The sequence below is a fragment of the Lepisosteus oculatus genome, chromosome 16 (assembly GCF_040954835.1).
Source record: "Lepisosteus oculatus isolate fLepOcu1 chromosome 16, fLepOcu1.hap2, whole genome shotgun sequence".
Classification (NCBI taxonomy): Eukaryota; Metazoa; Chordata; class Actinopteri; order Semionotiformes; family Lepisosteidae; genus Lepisosteus; species Lepisosteus oculatus.
The window spans coordinates 2391521-2406492 of NC_090711.1; the positions used below are offsets into that span (position 1 = coordinate 2391521).

The window sequence follows — 14972 nt, forward strand, 5'->3', positions numbered from 1 at the left end:
AAATTCCTAATGCAAGAAATTGTAAAGGGTTAATAAAGTGATGATGTTATGTTATTGCTGACTGAGGCTGACCCACAGCCAGCGGCTCACTCAGGAGTGGACCCCCCCCACAGCGAGTGCCAACCCCTGTCCTCTGACCCCTCACCCAGCCAGGGAATAAGAGGTCCAAGGGCCCTGATGCAGCCTCACTCAAATCAGAGGAGCGGAGATGAGCGGGGAGCACTTTCACCGAAAACGTACCATCCCTCCCCCAAAGGGGAAACCCCTACCCTCCAGCGTGCACCCAGACTGCATCAGCCAGCCTGAAACCGAGACTCCCGACACCCGGTGAATAAGAGTTTCTGCTGCCTTTCCTTCAGTTCATTGACTAACACTGTGGTAAGCACTCGTGAGGCAGGGGGAATCTCCACCGACCACGGCATATGGCGAGTCTCCGCGGCAACTCGGGTTCGAGTCCCGCCGGCGCCGGTATTCCCCGCTGCCGCTCCCACCCCTCACACTGCTCCCCGCAGCTCGTGCCCGCGGTCCAGGCACTCCCGGCGCGCGGTTCTGAAGAGCGCCTGCCCGGCCCGCTCCCTTCTGCCAACCCGCGGCGCCCTGGGCAAGCCTCCCCCAGCTTCGTCCGCCGGCTCTTTGTCTCCTGCCCGCGGTGCTGGGGCCGAGAGCCCTGCGCTGAGATCTGCAGGCGCTGCTGCACCTGCGGGGCTCCCTGCTATGGGCTATAGAGTTGAGTCACCTCTCTTGATTGAGACGCAATGGAAAAGTCACAAACAACTTGCTGCAGGGGAGGAATTCAGAAACACTTCAGTACCGGGGCTGCAAACGAACAAACGTAACCCACAGTACACAAGGACAATTATATAATGTGTAACGCAGGTGTCAATAACTCTGATAAGTGGCTATTAACCAAGAAGAGCTCGACATGGACTATTAACTAGAGATGAGACCTGGAACAAGTAGACTGATCACTCTAGACCTCAGCTGCTGTGCTTATGGACTGTAGAAAAAAACAACAGTAAATATCACTTTCATTTTCAGATGACTTTCATGCTAGTTCTGTAACTACTGTATAAAAATTGATGCGTCGTATTTTAACAATGTGGACGAGATACCCAGGTACGTCTGGCTCGGGCTGTTGGCCTAGTGCTGTAGCAGATCAGGCCCATTTAATTAGAGGGGCTTCGAACCATACAGCCCGGAGACAGTAGAGAAGTAGGAAAAGTCAGGCTAACTTGCTTAGAAACAATAAAACAAATTTCAAGTTTTTATTTTTATTGGCAACAACAAAAATATATTCACTTTTTATTTTGCATAAACAAATACTCCCCTTCCGCCCCCCCCCCCCAAAAAAAACGTAGTGTGCATGTCTTTTTGCAAAATTAGAAAACGTTATTTACAGATTCACAAAACAAGACTTCCGCAGGCACCACAGCTGCACAGCGGGCTCCTCGGGCCCGTGTGGCTGCACCCTGCTCCCGAAGCCCAGCGCCCGCCGTCCTCCCCCCTGGAACACAGGCGGGGCATCGGCCCCCACCAGGGCTGGACTGGACGTGTGGCCTGCAGGCCGTGTCCTGAGGAAGGGCAGAGCTGGAGCAGGACTTTGGTATGGAAACTCATGATTGGATTAATAACAGCAGAACAAACAGCTTCTTTTCCCCCAAAAAAAACCAAACAAAATCTTCTTTTCCTTTCGTGGATAAAGGCACTTCTGAATTCCTGGACCCAGGTTACCGCTTGCAAAGCAATATGTAAACAACAGTACAAAACAAGGCACCAACCTCATTGAGCATCAAGTATTCCAGGACAGTATGGAGTTCAGAGGTATCCGAAGATAGTAATGCTACAGCCGATTTCAGTTCTCTTCCCAGATCACGCCCCCCCGATTATTCGTCTTTCGCACTGCTGTGCTCGTCACCCTGCAGCTTTGCTGTTGTGCCAAGGGAAAGACCGGTAGCAACACGGAGGGAACAGACAGGTCACGGCAAGATGCACACAGGGATTTTCCATCCGTGAGGAAAGGGCCAGAGGAGATGCAGACTTTCGCGTCAGTCTAAAATCCACACTGCCTGTGGGCTGTCATTGGGGCCCTGGTTCAAAACAAAAACCCCTTCTGAAGGGCTTCCCTTGTCCTCGGACTAGTGAAGCCGATTTTTGCTTCTCTCTGCCACTCCTGTTGACCTAAATCCAACCAAGAAAGTGGTCTCAAGAAATGATTTTTTAACAGAACATCAGGAGGATGGCGTTTTTCTCCAGCCGGCCCAGAAGCCCTCTGGAACGCCCCCCTTTGCTTTGCGCGCACACGCAGTTCTCCCCACAGGGCGGCTCCCACAGCTTCTCCGAAATCGCTTAACCCCACCCCCGTCTCCCAGACAGGCCCCCCGCCGTGGAAAAAGACCCGGCCGAGTCCCCATCCCTCCGAGATCTCGTCAGCTGCAATGACATCTTCAAAAACCTTCCTTGTTCACCGCCCAGCGCAACGCCGCTGCAAAATGTCAATTCGTTGTAGACCGTGCCCGACTCTCGTCTGCTCTCCTCGCCGCTGTGGGTTCTGGCAGCCCCCCACCCCCCGGCCATGAGGGCACAGAGCAGAGCGTGGTCTCCCGGCGAGTCTCGGTCGGGTCGTTTCGGGGGGGAGGTTCCCCCCCTTCTCTTAATTATAAGTAGTCAGCATCTTCGCTCCTGTCGAAGTCCGGGACCACCTGGTCGGCGCCGTGCCTGTCTGTGGGGCCGAGGGGCGCGGGGGCGGACGCTGTGCCGCCGCAGCGGAGCCAGGGGTGCAGGAGGATCTCGGAGGCCTCCAGCCTCTCGGCCGGGCTCTTGCGCAGCACGCAGCGCACCAGGCACTTGGCACGGGGCGAGAGCGACTCGGGCACGCTGAAGACGCCCCGGCGGATCTTGTTGAAGAGGGCGGCGGGCTCCACATCCTGGAAGGGGTAGCGGCCCACCAGCATGGTGTACAGCACCACGCCCAGGCTCCAGACGTCCGCCGCCTTCCCCGAGTAGGAGTGGCGGGAGTTGAGGATCTCCGGCCCCACGTAGGCCGGGCAGCCGTGCTTGTCCGTCAGGGAGTCGTCCTCCCCCTTCAGGAGGCAGGAGTCCTCCAGGTTCTCCAAGACCAGCTTCGTCCTGCAGGGACACACAGCTGTGGTCAGAAACCAACGCAGAAGAGGGAACGCAAGAAAACCAACGCCAACGACCCTGCAGAGCTCCCCCTGCTGGTACACCAGCGAGCTGCTCTCAACCTGCCACCCTGAAGCACTGCGCCTTTTAATTCTGCAATTCCAGTAAAGGGAAGCAACCCGGGATTCCGAGACAAGCCCCTATGGTGCAGGAGGTCCTGTCCTGTCCTCCGTGACCACCCTGCCGGTCAAGATCCCATTGCACTTTCCCAAAAGGGCCGGGGAGCTCGACTGGACACCAGGACAGGCTGTGCTTTGGGCTTCTACAGACTGATCTCCCCAGGTCACGCTCTCACCCCTCGCCCTGCTCCGCTGCGCTTCATGGGGGAGAAAGTGAGTCTCCTCCTATATGTCAGGCACTGGGATCCCTTTTCATTGAACAACTGCAATCGACTAAATTCATCTTCTACTGCATAGCTTTCTCCCCCACCTTAGCATGAATTTCATCCTCCGTAGTGCGTTTTCTAAACACAAGAAGCTTCTATAAATAACACTACGCTTGCATGGAAACGGGCTCTGGGTCTACAGCAGTGCTGATTCAGCCCCCTTATGAAAAGTGAAACTGTCGCCTACTCCTCAGCATCTTATCATCATACAGTAAAGTTCAACTCATTCTGGAGTTCAGTTCTCTTCGTGTGGTTTGACCTTCTGACGAACGACAAGTGGAATATTAGAAAATAGGGAAACAGCCCACCACACAGACAGAGAGACAGGGTGTCGAGGAAGCAGAGGCAGCCTGCACACAGCCACGACAAGTCAAATCACCAAGCACTCTCCTGCACTGCGGTCCTGCTTATAAAAGGACATTTTCATATGCAAACCCCCCTGGGCAGCTCTTCTTCGTCCTATCGCCTTTGGTTTCTGCTGAAAAGCAGGATGTGGGTCCGAAACTCATGTTTCACTATTCAATCCTCAAGGGGAAAAAAAAACAGCAACCATCCCCAAGGAACACCGCTGAACTGCAGCACCACAGCTCCGCTGTGCACCCAAGAGTGAATCAGTATGAGCAAAACCAGCCTAGATGAACAATTAGCAGCTGCTCGATGACCGTACAGCGCAGGGGGAGCGCAGCACTGGTGCAGGCTGGGGAGGGAGAGCGCGCTCACACTACTTATTTGCTTAACCTCCCCGAAACGCGCCGGTTCGAACCCTTTCCAGGGCTCCTGCAGCTGGCACGGACGCTGCAGGGCGCCACAGTGAAAACAGGAGCGAGCCGCGTTAGGGGCAACACCACCGGGCTCCGGTACGGCGAGGGCGGATGCGTCACGCGGTGAAGGCGCGCGCTCGGGAGCGGCTCACCTCTGCAGGTCCGCGAAGACGAACTTGCGCAGCTTGAGGTCCCGCAGCACCACGCCGTGCTCGTGGCAGTGCGCCACCGCCGCCGCCATCTGGCCGAAGAGCCGCGCCGCCTCCTCCTCCGGCAGCCGCTTGCAGGCGCGCACGTAGGAGTGCATGTCGCCGTAGCTGCGCGCGAAGAAGACGTAGACGCTGCGCTCGCCCGTCACCACCTCCGACACCCGGCTGATGTTCTCGTGGGGCAGGAGGCGGGCGTAGGGGGCGATCAGCTCCTGGTACCTCTTCATGGAGAAGACCTGTGAAAGACGGGAGCACCGGTCAACATCTGGAGGGCAACACCGCGGGGGCTGCTCGCGAGTTAGGTGGACGCCGGCCTTCAGCCACGCAAAACCTGCACGTTTGCAGCTTCGCCCACCCGGGACGCAGCTCCCTGGCCTTTTCACAGCAACAGCATTGTCAGCTGCCCTCTCTACTTCATAGCGATTTCCTGTTGATTCGTACTAAAATGCCCGCAGGATCGAACGAAACGCATTCCATGTTGCAAACAAAACCGGCACGTGGATGCCTTCAATCGCAAAGCTTGATGCGCCCCGGTCTGGTCCAGGAGACGCCGTTGAAGAGAGCAGCCAGCTGTGGGGGTGTCTTGGAACATGCACCCGCCACGCTAGGTGCACAGCAACCGGCCACACGAAAGAGCTAAAAGTTAAGAAGAGGGCAACTAAAAATACCCAGCGGCCAGGCTGCTGCTGTGAAAAGGTCAGGCAGCCGCGCAGAGTTACCCACGCGCTGCGAGAAGTCTGCTGCAGGCCGGGTGGGCGAGGATTACCATGTGAAAGCCGCGCAGAGCCTGTCTGCGGGTTACAAGCCTCCTCACCAGATTACTCACTGGGAGAGAGCGAGCGCTGCAAACACAACCCACATGCAAAACATAGGAAGTGCCGTCAGGCCAGCTCCTCGCTGCAGGCTGCCGGAGTTTGTTTTTAAGCTCCTATTTGCGATCAGCAGCAGGCAACTCTGCCGCCAGCGAGGGGCCCCGGCTCACTGACGGTTCGGGAGCTCCGTGTGCGAGCGCCCTCTACTCCGGCCGGCCCGAAGACTCGCCGGAGAAGCTCTAGGGTTATAATGGGAGGCGAGGGGGAATGGGAGGGAAGGAGGGGTTTTCCCCCACTAAGGCCCGGGTTTTAAGAGAGAACCCCTGAAGCTCCTGTCCTTTCTGCACCGTCTTGCACATGGGCTCAGGCTGCCCTTTGCTCTCAGGTCTGCAGCGTGCGGAATGAGCCGAGGCAGTTCCCTGCCCGCGGCGCTACTGTGTGGGGGACCTCGCGGCCACCGCCATTCCTGCGGGGCGCCGTCACAGACCCGCGGATCCGTGCGGAGGAGACGCTCTGCTCCGACAAGGAGGGGATGCTTTGCCCTTTCCTTTAAAAAAAAAAACCTCTAGGGCACGTCTAGTTTTGTTCTTTAATTTGTGGGCTAAAGGCCCAATGCAGAACTGCTCCAAAACCACAGAAATAAGAGCCAGGCTGGTGTGAATCAACCAGGCAGCACTTAAAACACACACCCCTCCCTGCCTGCATGGAGAGCACCAGCTGCAGAAGATGACACAGCACAGAGCTGCAGCGTGCAGCACACCTGTCTGGGCCACGGTGTCCCCACTTCAGGCTGTCCCCCGTCTGTCACTGGTGAACGCAGTGGGCGCTCAAAGGTCACAGCTCCCGGAGGATCATTCACAGAACTGACCCAGCTCTCGGATGCACAGCGCCCTGCCCCGTCCCTCACCAGCAGCTGCTCGCCGCAGACTACAAAGCGCCAGTCAAATGCTCGCTTGCCATTTTGCAATACTTCCTAGGACTCTGGTTGGGGAAAAAAAAAATCTCTGCTGTTCTACTGCTTCCAGGCAAAAACTTCCGATCTGAGGCAGGTGCGCTCCCCCCCACGGTGGTGGGGCACAGGAAACTCCCCCCGAGCTGAGGCCACCTGCTCAGGACTGAATTCGAATGTAGCCGCCTGAGCCAGAGTCAGGGTCTCAAACCCAGGTCCTGCAGAGACTAGGATGCTCTGGTACTTGCTCCCTGCCTGAGCAGTCACAATTCAACACTTCACCTACTTAATTTCTCAATCAAAGTCGTTTTTCTGTCCCCTGAAGGTCTTTTACAGATGTGCAAAACCTTCATTTCTTTAAAGAGTCAGTGACTTATAAACCTTCCCACAGCCCGATGAGAAGTATTGTAATTACAATGCATTTGATGAAATAACTGTTTGACCAACTATACAACCGAAAGGTGAGGCCAGGACTGGGCTTGAGATCCCCGGCTTGAGCACAGCGTTTCTGCAGCACGTCACCCCCGAGGGCCAGCAGAGAGATCCAGACCCCCTGCAGCCGAGGGCCTCCGGGAAGACGCCAGAACAGGAAAGACCAAACCCACAACAGCCCGACCACAAGGGCGAGAGCTGTCCCGCGCTCTCCCCGAGAGGAGCGCGCAGGAGTGCGGACGAGGCTGCGTGGAATCTGCTCTCGCGCACGCACACACACACACGCGCGCGGAGGGGCGCCCCTACCTTGCAGGTGTACTCCTGCTCAGTGACGCGGTGCACGGCCCGGAAGCTGCCAGCCCCCTCGGCCGCCTCCAGCAGGATGTAGGGCCCGATGCAGGAGACGCGGTGCTCGGCCCCACTGGGGCTCGGGCTCTGGGCCAGCGGCCGCAGGCAGGGGGCGAGGCCCGGCGAGGGGGGCTGGCTCAGCCGGGGGCGCTTGCATTTCGGGGTGTCGCTGTCCAGGGGGTCCTCGAAGTCCAGGCGCTTGAGCCTCAGGGGGAGAGCGCGAGGCGCCGGCTGGAGGTTCACGCTCATCTGCAGGACAGGAGAGAGGGGCTCAGAGCTGCACCAGAAACGCATGGGTCCTTCACAACTACACATGAATGGCCTCTCTTATAGACCTCAGCGTGCACTTCCTGTTCTCTTCTGCACAGAGCATGATGCTGGCCCAGAAGAAGGAAAGCTATCGATTATCCGGCCCACACGTCTTTCCTCGCACCCAGCTAATGAGGAGAGCGGTTCGGCGCCTGTGTACCTCCCGGACCCACGCTGGTGGACCAGAACCAGCATGTACCGCAGGCCGGTCCAGCCCGATGGCAATACAGGTAATTGGAGAGACGAATTGCCCCCCACACAAATGAATAAAATAAAAGCCTCCAACAAGAATCCGTAAATAACTCGCAGTGTGCATTTATGAAGCTCCAGGGTTTGCACGCCTGGGGATAAAACGAAAAGTGCACTTCCACTGAAACGCACCTCGGGCGCTTCATTAACGAGTTCGTGTCCGGCTCGGACGGAGAAGCTCTCTCCGGCGAGTCGCCCAGCAAACACACATACAGGGACCCGACCCACGCCGGGACCTGCGGCGACTGGAGCCAGGGCTGACCCCAAAACAGTCAGGCGAGGCGGTGCATCAGCGGGCTGTGCCGCCGGGGTATGGCTCCAAGACCGCCAGGCGAGTCACCGCCTCCACAGCCCCGCTGACACCCCACACAGCCGTGCATCCCCGGCGCGCTGCCCAACCGGTGCGCAAGCGATTGCTACAAGCTGCGCGGCGGGGTCCGCTGTTTCCGTCACGCACAGACACACACACGCAACATTTCGTCGTGGCTACCGCCGTGACGGAACGGGCGCTGGTTTTCCAGCATCCCGGGCCCCCGGAGCGGCGCTGCACCGGTGGTAGCTGACCTCCGGTGCGCACTACAGGGGAGGCCGTCGAGAGACTTTTGGCAGCGGTCCGGTCACAACAGCGGAGCGACCTGCCCATTCACCCGGGCCCCTACGCTCCGCCGGTACCCCGAGAACTACAACAACAAGCCTCGGCTTCGGCTACCTTTTCGTTTTTTTTCACGGGTAAAACTGACGAACAAAACATCGGGACTGCCCCCTTACCTCGTCCGCGAAAAGTTGGGAGGTCTCGCCGCTCGTCAGCTGAGCAGAGCAGTTTCACCAGCTGCTCCCGGTGGGACGAGAACTAGAGCGCCTAGTTACCGCAACCCATCCACGAAACAGGGGAAGGAGAATTAAAAAAAAAAGAGAAATCCACCGAAGTGTGAAAGAATATCCCCACTGTGATATCGCTCCTCCGAGTCGGCCCCCCTCCTCCTCCTTCCCTTTAGCAAGAGGGGTCCCAGCGCGTTCCAGTGGGAGCACAAAGGACCGGGGATCGAAGGGGCTCCGTCCGCCCGGGAACAGGATGAGCGGGTGGGATACCTCGGAGGCGAGCTGCCCTTTAAATCCACACCGAGCACCGCCTGCTTTTGTCGGTCGGCAGAGACGGGGACACGCAGTCGAGCGATTCCTGGGCAGCACAGTCAAAGCGCAAGCCGGCGCCTGACTCGTCGTCTGCGGACTCCCTTTTGTTCCAGACTCGCCGCTAAGTTAAAGTGCTCTGTGCGCTCTCCGGCCTCCTCCTCGCTTCCCCTGCCTTGAAGGTGGCTTCTTATGTGAAAGCGCTTTCACGCACACACACAAATACACTTTGGTTGCTCCGCGGCGTGTAGCTCCTGTGCGCAGACCCCCCGTACTCCCGAGCCTGCCGTGGGGCTGCAGTCGCGCTCTCAGGTCGCTCCGAAGAGGGAAAACGCCAAGTGCCCGACACCACAACAAAGCCAGGTCAAGCTGATCGGCCCGCTGGAGTCGGAGTCGAGTTATCGTCTTCTGCCTGCGTGTGAGCCCGTGAAATATTCCCCCCTGACCGGGCGAGTAGGCGACTTGCTCTCTCTCTCTCTCTCCCCCCCTCCGTAAGCGCTACCTCGGTCTGCCTGGCTCACTGCGTCGCCGAGTCTGATGTCAACTACTTCAAATACCCTTCCTGCGCCGCTCTCCAGCCGCTGACGGCGAGCTCTCTCAGGATTGCAACATCTCCGCCCCGCCTTGTCGCATGACGACACCGCCGGGTTCACACTGGCAATACAGGCTCGCGGCGCGGATGACTCAAAACTCCGAGGGCTTGTGCTACAGCAACGCTGGAGTAATAGTTGCCCGTAATCCCACCTTTCTGTTTCACTCTTCTCCCCCCCCAGGTCAATATTATTACAGTGCAGATTCTGGCGTTTCAACGTGCTATTTTCTTGCGTTCTTGAAAGAGAAAGGCAGTGCCGTGCTCTCGGAATTTGGGTCTCATCGCCACGGGCTTGAGGAAGTCGTTTCGTAGCTGTGTTTGTGTTCATAGTATTCCGACCATGTCAATTTTATATGTATTGATTGTAGACAATAACCTCTGCATATTTGCACAGTGTAATCCCATGTCAAACACGTGCGGAAAAAAAGGTTCACCAGGAGCTGCTCACGGCCGTACGAACACAGGCCAGTACACTGAGCGACTGGCAGGACTTCATCTAAATGGTGGGAACGGCGTCACAGTACAGCTTGATCTAACACGTACCACATTGCATTGCACGGTGCAAGCGACGTGACCGAGACCGGCGCTCAGGCAGAGTGACAGAGACTGTTTTTTTTGGGGCAGGTTCTGTGCGTAATGCGTTGTAATGTGGAGCGACAGGTGTTGAACTCCAGACGACACCGCCGCTGAGATCTACAGCGCTCCCTAGCGAGCAGTGCGGTGAGGGCTGAGCTACAGATCCCGGGTGTTCAGGAAAGAGGATATACAAATGGAGTTATCCATCCTCATCGTTATCGTCTAATTGTCAGCACGACATATTTCGCTGTGATATGCACATATGAAACGAGGCCAATTCGATTCATATGTTTCATTTGTCATATACAGAAAACGTTCAAGTACCACAGACCTCAAAGCACCCCCCCAAAAATAAAAACAAACAACAACACGTAATTATGCATAAAGTTCTCCATAGTAACAGTTGGTTAATTTAGAAAACCTTCAACCCCCAGAACGGTAAGAGGGTCTTTCCAACGTGCTGCCTTGGACAGTTGCGCCAGAGTTACGCATTCATTGTCAACGAGGCGCGCTTCGGTCAGCTTTCCTCTCGCATCGCAATGCGTTTCTGGAAAATCGCTCAAACGAAAGAAGAAAAAAGCCCCTTGTCCCGGGATTCTGGAATGTTCATCTCCTTCTTGTAATGGCAACAGATCTAAGTTTAGAAAGCGAGAGAGACGCGTCTGGAGGAGCGGGCGAGGCCCCGCCCCCTGCATGACTCAATATCAGTGATGGTGTTGCACCATTGAGTAACTCACGCCTGCGGAGACGGAGCGCACTCCGAGAGGAACGGGGGCCAGCGGTGTTCAAAGCAAACATGCGCGTTGCTATAGAAAGTGCCTCAACAGATGAAGCTGCTCAGTTGGGCCTGGTACAAAACGACAAATTTCTGTGGTACGGGTTTTCTGTGTGTGCGCACGCCTACTAAGGATGTGGAGAAAAGGGTTCTTCCCAGCAACTGGTGACATGAACTTGAATTCAGTATTACTCAGCAAAGGCTGGAACAAGTAAAGAGTGTAAAGTATCGGGTCTACTCGCGAAATCAGGCGTGTTCCGTTCCAAAACTGTGATGTCACCTTGGTGAGAAGCAAGGAGACGTGTTCTCCAGCTGTAGCTGGGGGGGGGGCTCGTCGGCGCGGTCACGGCTCCACGCGCGCGGGGTTTCTCTCCAGGCTCCCCCTGGCCCCTCCTGTAACTGTATCGAACGACACTGCTCCCGCGACACAGCCGCCTAATGAAGCTGATGAACCTCGTCTGCACCTTGTAATTACACCGCAACGTACATGAATGGCTGTGCAGCAAATTAAACGCTGATAACTCCTGCTATCGTCTAGTCCGTTCACATTCCTGCTGTGTGTCTGCAACCCTTACAAGCGACACTCGTTCATACAAACAAGCCCCGCATGAAAACCATTTCTTTTTTACTCTGGATGTCTCTGTGTGCCCTTCCTGCATTTGAGGAGTAGAGGGAATACATTCAGACCCCTATGTACAGTGTATATGGTGAGGAACAGCTTGCCTCCACAAGGCCAGTACCTTTGTGTGTATCTGCTCCCCTGTCCACCCCTCGCGCCTGCTGCTTGCTGGGATATCCCCCTGAATCGGGTAAAGTGGCTAGAGAGTGCATGGGGAGGAAGACCACTACATTTCCATGAAAGGGAAAAGAAACCTTCGAGGTCCTATACCAGCCAATGCCTCCAGATCGCTCTGTTATAGCGGAGTGGGCACAGGGTCGAGTCCCTGTGATGTCAGCACACGGGGCTCGGTGAATTCCTAGCAACACGCCTGCTTTCACAAGCGGAGCGCTGGCGGCTGTGAGTCAGCACTCCGCTGGCTCCGACTTCCCATTGACAAACGCTCTTCTGTGGAAAGAAGGGCCTCTTCCAGCAGCGCTGACTCCTTACGGACTGACTTATCCTGGCGGATTGCGGCATGCAGCCACTCGCCTTCCTGTTCTGAACAATGCGCTCTTCACCCCGGGTCAGAGGGGTTTAAGTCATCTTTCTCTCTGCGCCTTCGCTGTTTTGCTCTCTGCCTGCCCCATCTCTCTCCATTGCTTTCCCACACACACGCTCAAACCTGACTTTCGGCAGAACCCAGAGGATGACTTCATGCTACCTAAACATACCGCGCGATTCAGTGGGAAGACAAGGCGCTGTGAGAGAAAAGGGGCTTTCCTATTCCACGTCTGCTCCGCGCTTGCTTTGAGGGAGCCCTGAGACCCCGAATACAATTCACCCCAGCAGAGTCCAAATGCCTGGGCCTGCAGTCTTTGTCACCAGCTCTGAGGCCCACTTCAACCTCGGACTTTGCTACACTCAGGAAATTCACAGCTGGTTGACAAGACAAGTTCGGAGCTGAAATTCCCAGAAGACACAAGTGACAGAAAAAAAAAACTCCCCAAAAACCTGAATGTGGAAAACCCCAGTCTGTGCTGGAAGGGTTGTTGCTCCCTCTTCCTTCCCACGCAGAATACACAACCGTGCCTGAATTTACTCCTCCCGTCTTCACCTAAAGACAGCGAACTTTCACCTCGGCGCTGTTAGATGGGGTTAGTCACCCGCGGGCTGTTTGTGTGCCAGGTGCTACGGACAGCTGAAAAACTGGAATGAAAATTATTTTCTGTTTGAAACAGGTTTAAAGCAAACTGTTTACAGCGTTTATTATTATATTGCTTTCCAAGTATTTTTGTTTGGAATTTAAAAGTGTTCTTTGAGGTTAATAATAATAATCTTACACTTACATAGTGCTTTTCTGCACAAAGTGCTTCACAGATAATGGGGTCCCCCCTCCGTGTGGCCCTAGGGTGAGACTGGGACTGTACCATGCCCCAGATCAGAGTGGTGTTTTAATTCGTATGGGTCGGCTTCCCCTCTGCCTGCCTGCTTCCCGTCACAGATACTCAAGCTGCAGTTTTTCTGCAGCTGTTGCTGGAGAGTCCGGGAAGAGCCACAGACAGAACCCGGGCAGCCGCTGCAGAGAAGTGGGGACGGGCCCGATTGGGCAATACTCATGCGAGCAACTTCCCCCCAGGGGCATTCAGGAAGAGGGACTGGGAGCTACTGCTCCGAAGTGGAGTTTGCTGGCAACTTCTCCCTGAGCGTCAGTGACTACAGGAGTTGCTGTACTCCAGCGAGCCTGACCTGCACTCTGGGCTGGTGGGGTGACCTTGGACAAGATAGCACAAGCCACAGATGCTGTGTCTGAAGTACCCTGGAAGGACACCATTATAAACATGATAATCAGCTTGTTTTTGTCATTGTTGATATTATAGGTTCTACTTTTGTATGATGCAGAAGGGGAGCTTTAAAAAAACTAATCTAAAGAAATGCACAATTCATCTCATGACTTGAGTTTGCCTTTGACTCTTTGACTATATATATGTGAAAAAATTGTAGGGGGTGATATTTCTGCAATTTCCTTATTAACATATAAATGTACTGTGGAAAAATGTCTGAATAAAATTGATTTTTTTTTTGCCTTTAAGACGTGATTACTCTGGAGCTCTGCGCCTCAGCGGGGGACTGTCGTACACTAACCCCTCTGGAAACTGCTCAAACACAGCGGCTGGAAACCCTGTTATCTGAGAGACAGGAGCTGAGATAAGGACAGACAGCCTTGGTTTCAGTGACACATCAGGCTCCTGAACTTCCTGTGTCTCGGCTGGCAGATCTCTGAAGGAGGGACCTTGAGCTTAATCAAGCTAACGACTGCACTTCCATTCACCCTCAAGGGGCTGAATTACTCTCAGACACATGAAGAAGTCAGATGTGTATTGGACAATGACGCCCTGTATCAGTTGTCAGCCCAGATGCTGTTTCCATGCCTGTGTAATCTGGCCTGGGCAGTGGAATGAATTACTCAAAGCAAACGGGTGTCTCGATCGTTCACCTTCCTCCTGCAGCTCCAGCCTGGGCCCCTCCCCCCAGTGCTGGCAGGCAGGTGGCTGTTGGGATTGTTGTTTGTGCTGCTGCCGGTTTGCATCCTTCAGCTGTGACGGTGCTTTTTAACGAAGTGAGTTGAAGCCAGAGAAACACTGTGCCGGTGCTGCGTTCATCCTGCAAGACTGCAGCTGCTTGATCGTGGGATACAGATGTCTTTGTATTGCGGCACACATGCAAATAAGCCTTTCATTGCACTTGTGCACGTGACAATAAACTGAACTGAGGCGATCGAGGGCGTCATTCGCTTTTTCTGCCCTCTGCCAGGGAGGCTGGGGACCATGCAGATTAGATATGTCATTTATACTAAGCTAAATCGGTGCGTTTGTTTGTACCTGCCTGGCGTCTCTTGGTTTGATGATGCTGTGCGTTTTCTGAGGCTTGCAGAGAAGCCGAGCCCAGAGCTCACAGCTGGCTTATTGCAAGCTTCAAAGGGAAACCTCAAGGTGGTGCATTCAGAGGCAATCTGCTTTCAGTGCGTCTGCTGCTCAGTGTGTCAGCCGGTGTTTGTGTGTGGGGGTGGAAGGCTCTTCCTGTGCTGTTTCACACACAAGCTCTGAGTGGGAGACCTCTCTCTCTTTCACTCAGAAGACCTTCACACGTTAACCCCAGGTGCCGAGGGCCCAACGGCTCCAGGTGGAAAAATCTACTGTACACCTCAAGAGGCTCCGTTGGCGCCTCTTCGTCACTCTTTATTCAGCATTTTCGTTAACCGAGAGAAAAACAGAACAAAAACACGCTCTTGCTTGTGCAACATCACAGTTCACTGCCGGGCACGCTTGCCTGCTCCACGCTGATAAACCAAACGCTCTGAAATCAGTTACAGTGGTTTCTCTTCGGAGTTGCCATACAGAAACCACACTTTCCAGACCTTTTGTGTTGCATTTTTAATGTTATCCTCCCACGGCCCCTCATTCACTTGACAGGCCTTTTATAGGCTGCTGTCATTTCTCTGTGCCATTGTAACTCATGATTACTCAGCAGGCTGTGTGAGGGGCTCCCCACTGCAGTCCTGGGTACCCCAAGGTCTGGTTTGTTCCCGTTAGCCCCTGGCACGCTCCTCTGTGTACCTGTGTGGTCCCCATCCCCCCTGGCAGAGTGTGGGGTGAGCGGATGAGGGCC

At 55.2% G+C, this 14972-nt stretch overlaps 1 protein-coding gene across 1 annotated transcript; it reads right to left on the minus strand.

The window, feature by feature from the left end:
• Positions 1 to 1251: 1251 nt before the first annotated feature.
• On the minus strand, positions 1252 to 8984 carry trib3 (tribbles pseudokinase 3). Its single transcript, XM_069179432.1, has 4 exons — positions 8403 to 8984; positions 7035 to 7325; positions 4479 to 4771; positions 1252 to 3126 (listed from the first exon to the last, which is right to left on the minus strand). Exons 2-4 carry the CDS (start codon positions 7323 to 7325, stop codon positions 2655 to 2657), a joined length of 1056 nt encoding a protein of 351 aa, XP_069035533.1. The 5' UTR covers positions 8403 to 8984; the 3' UTR covers positions 1252 to 2654.
• Positions 8985 to 14972: the final 5988 nt, after the last annotated feature.

What these genes read in the sequence shown, in the direction of transcription:
- trib3 (XM_069179432.1), bottom strand. Translation starts at nt 7,325, where the DNA reads ATGAGCGTGAACCTCCAGCCGGCGCCTCGCGCTCTCCCCCTGAGGCTC. An exon ending in AGCAGGAGTACACCTGCAAG is followed by an intron (nt 4,772 to 7,034) that starts GTAGGGGCGCCC and finishes CGTCTTTCACAG; the next exon opens with GTCTTCTCCATGAAGAGGTA. An exon ending in GTCTTCGCGGACCTGCAGAG is followed by an intron (nt 3,127 to 4,478) that starts GTGAGCCGCTCC and finishes GTGTCCCTGCAG; the next exon opens with GACGAAGCTGGTCTTGGAGA.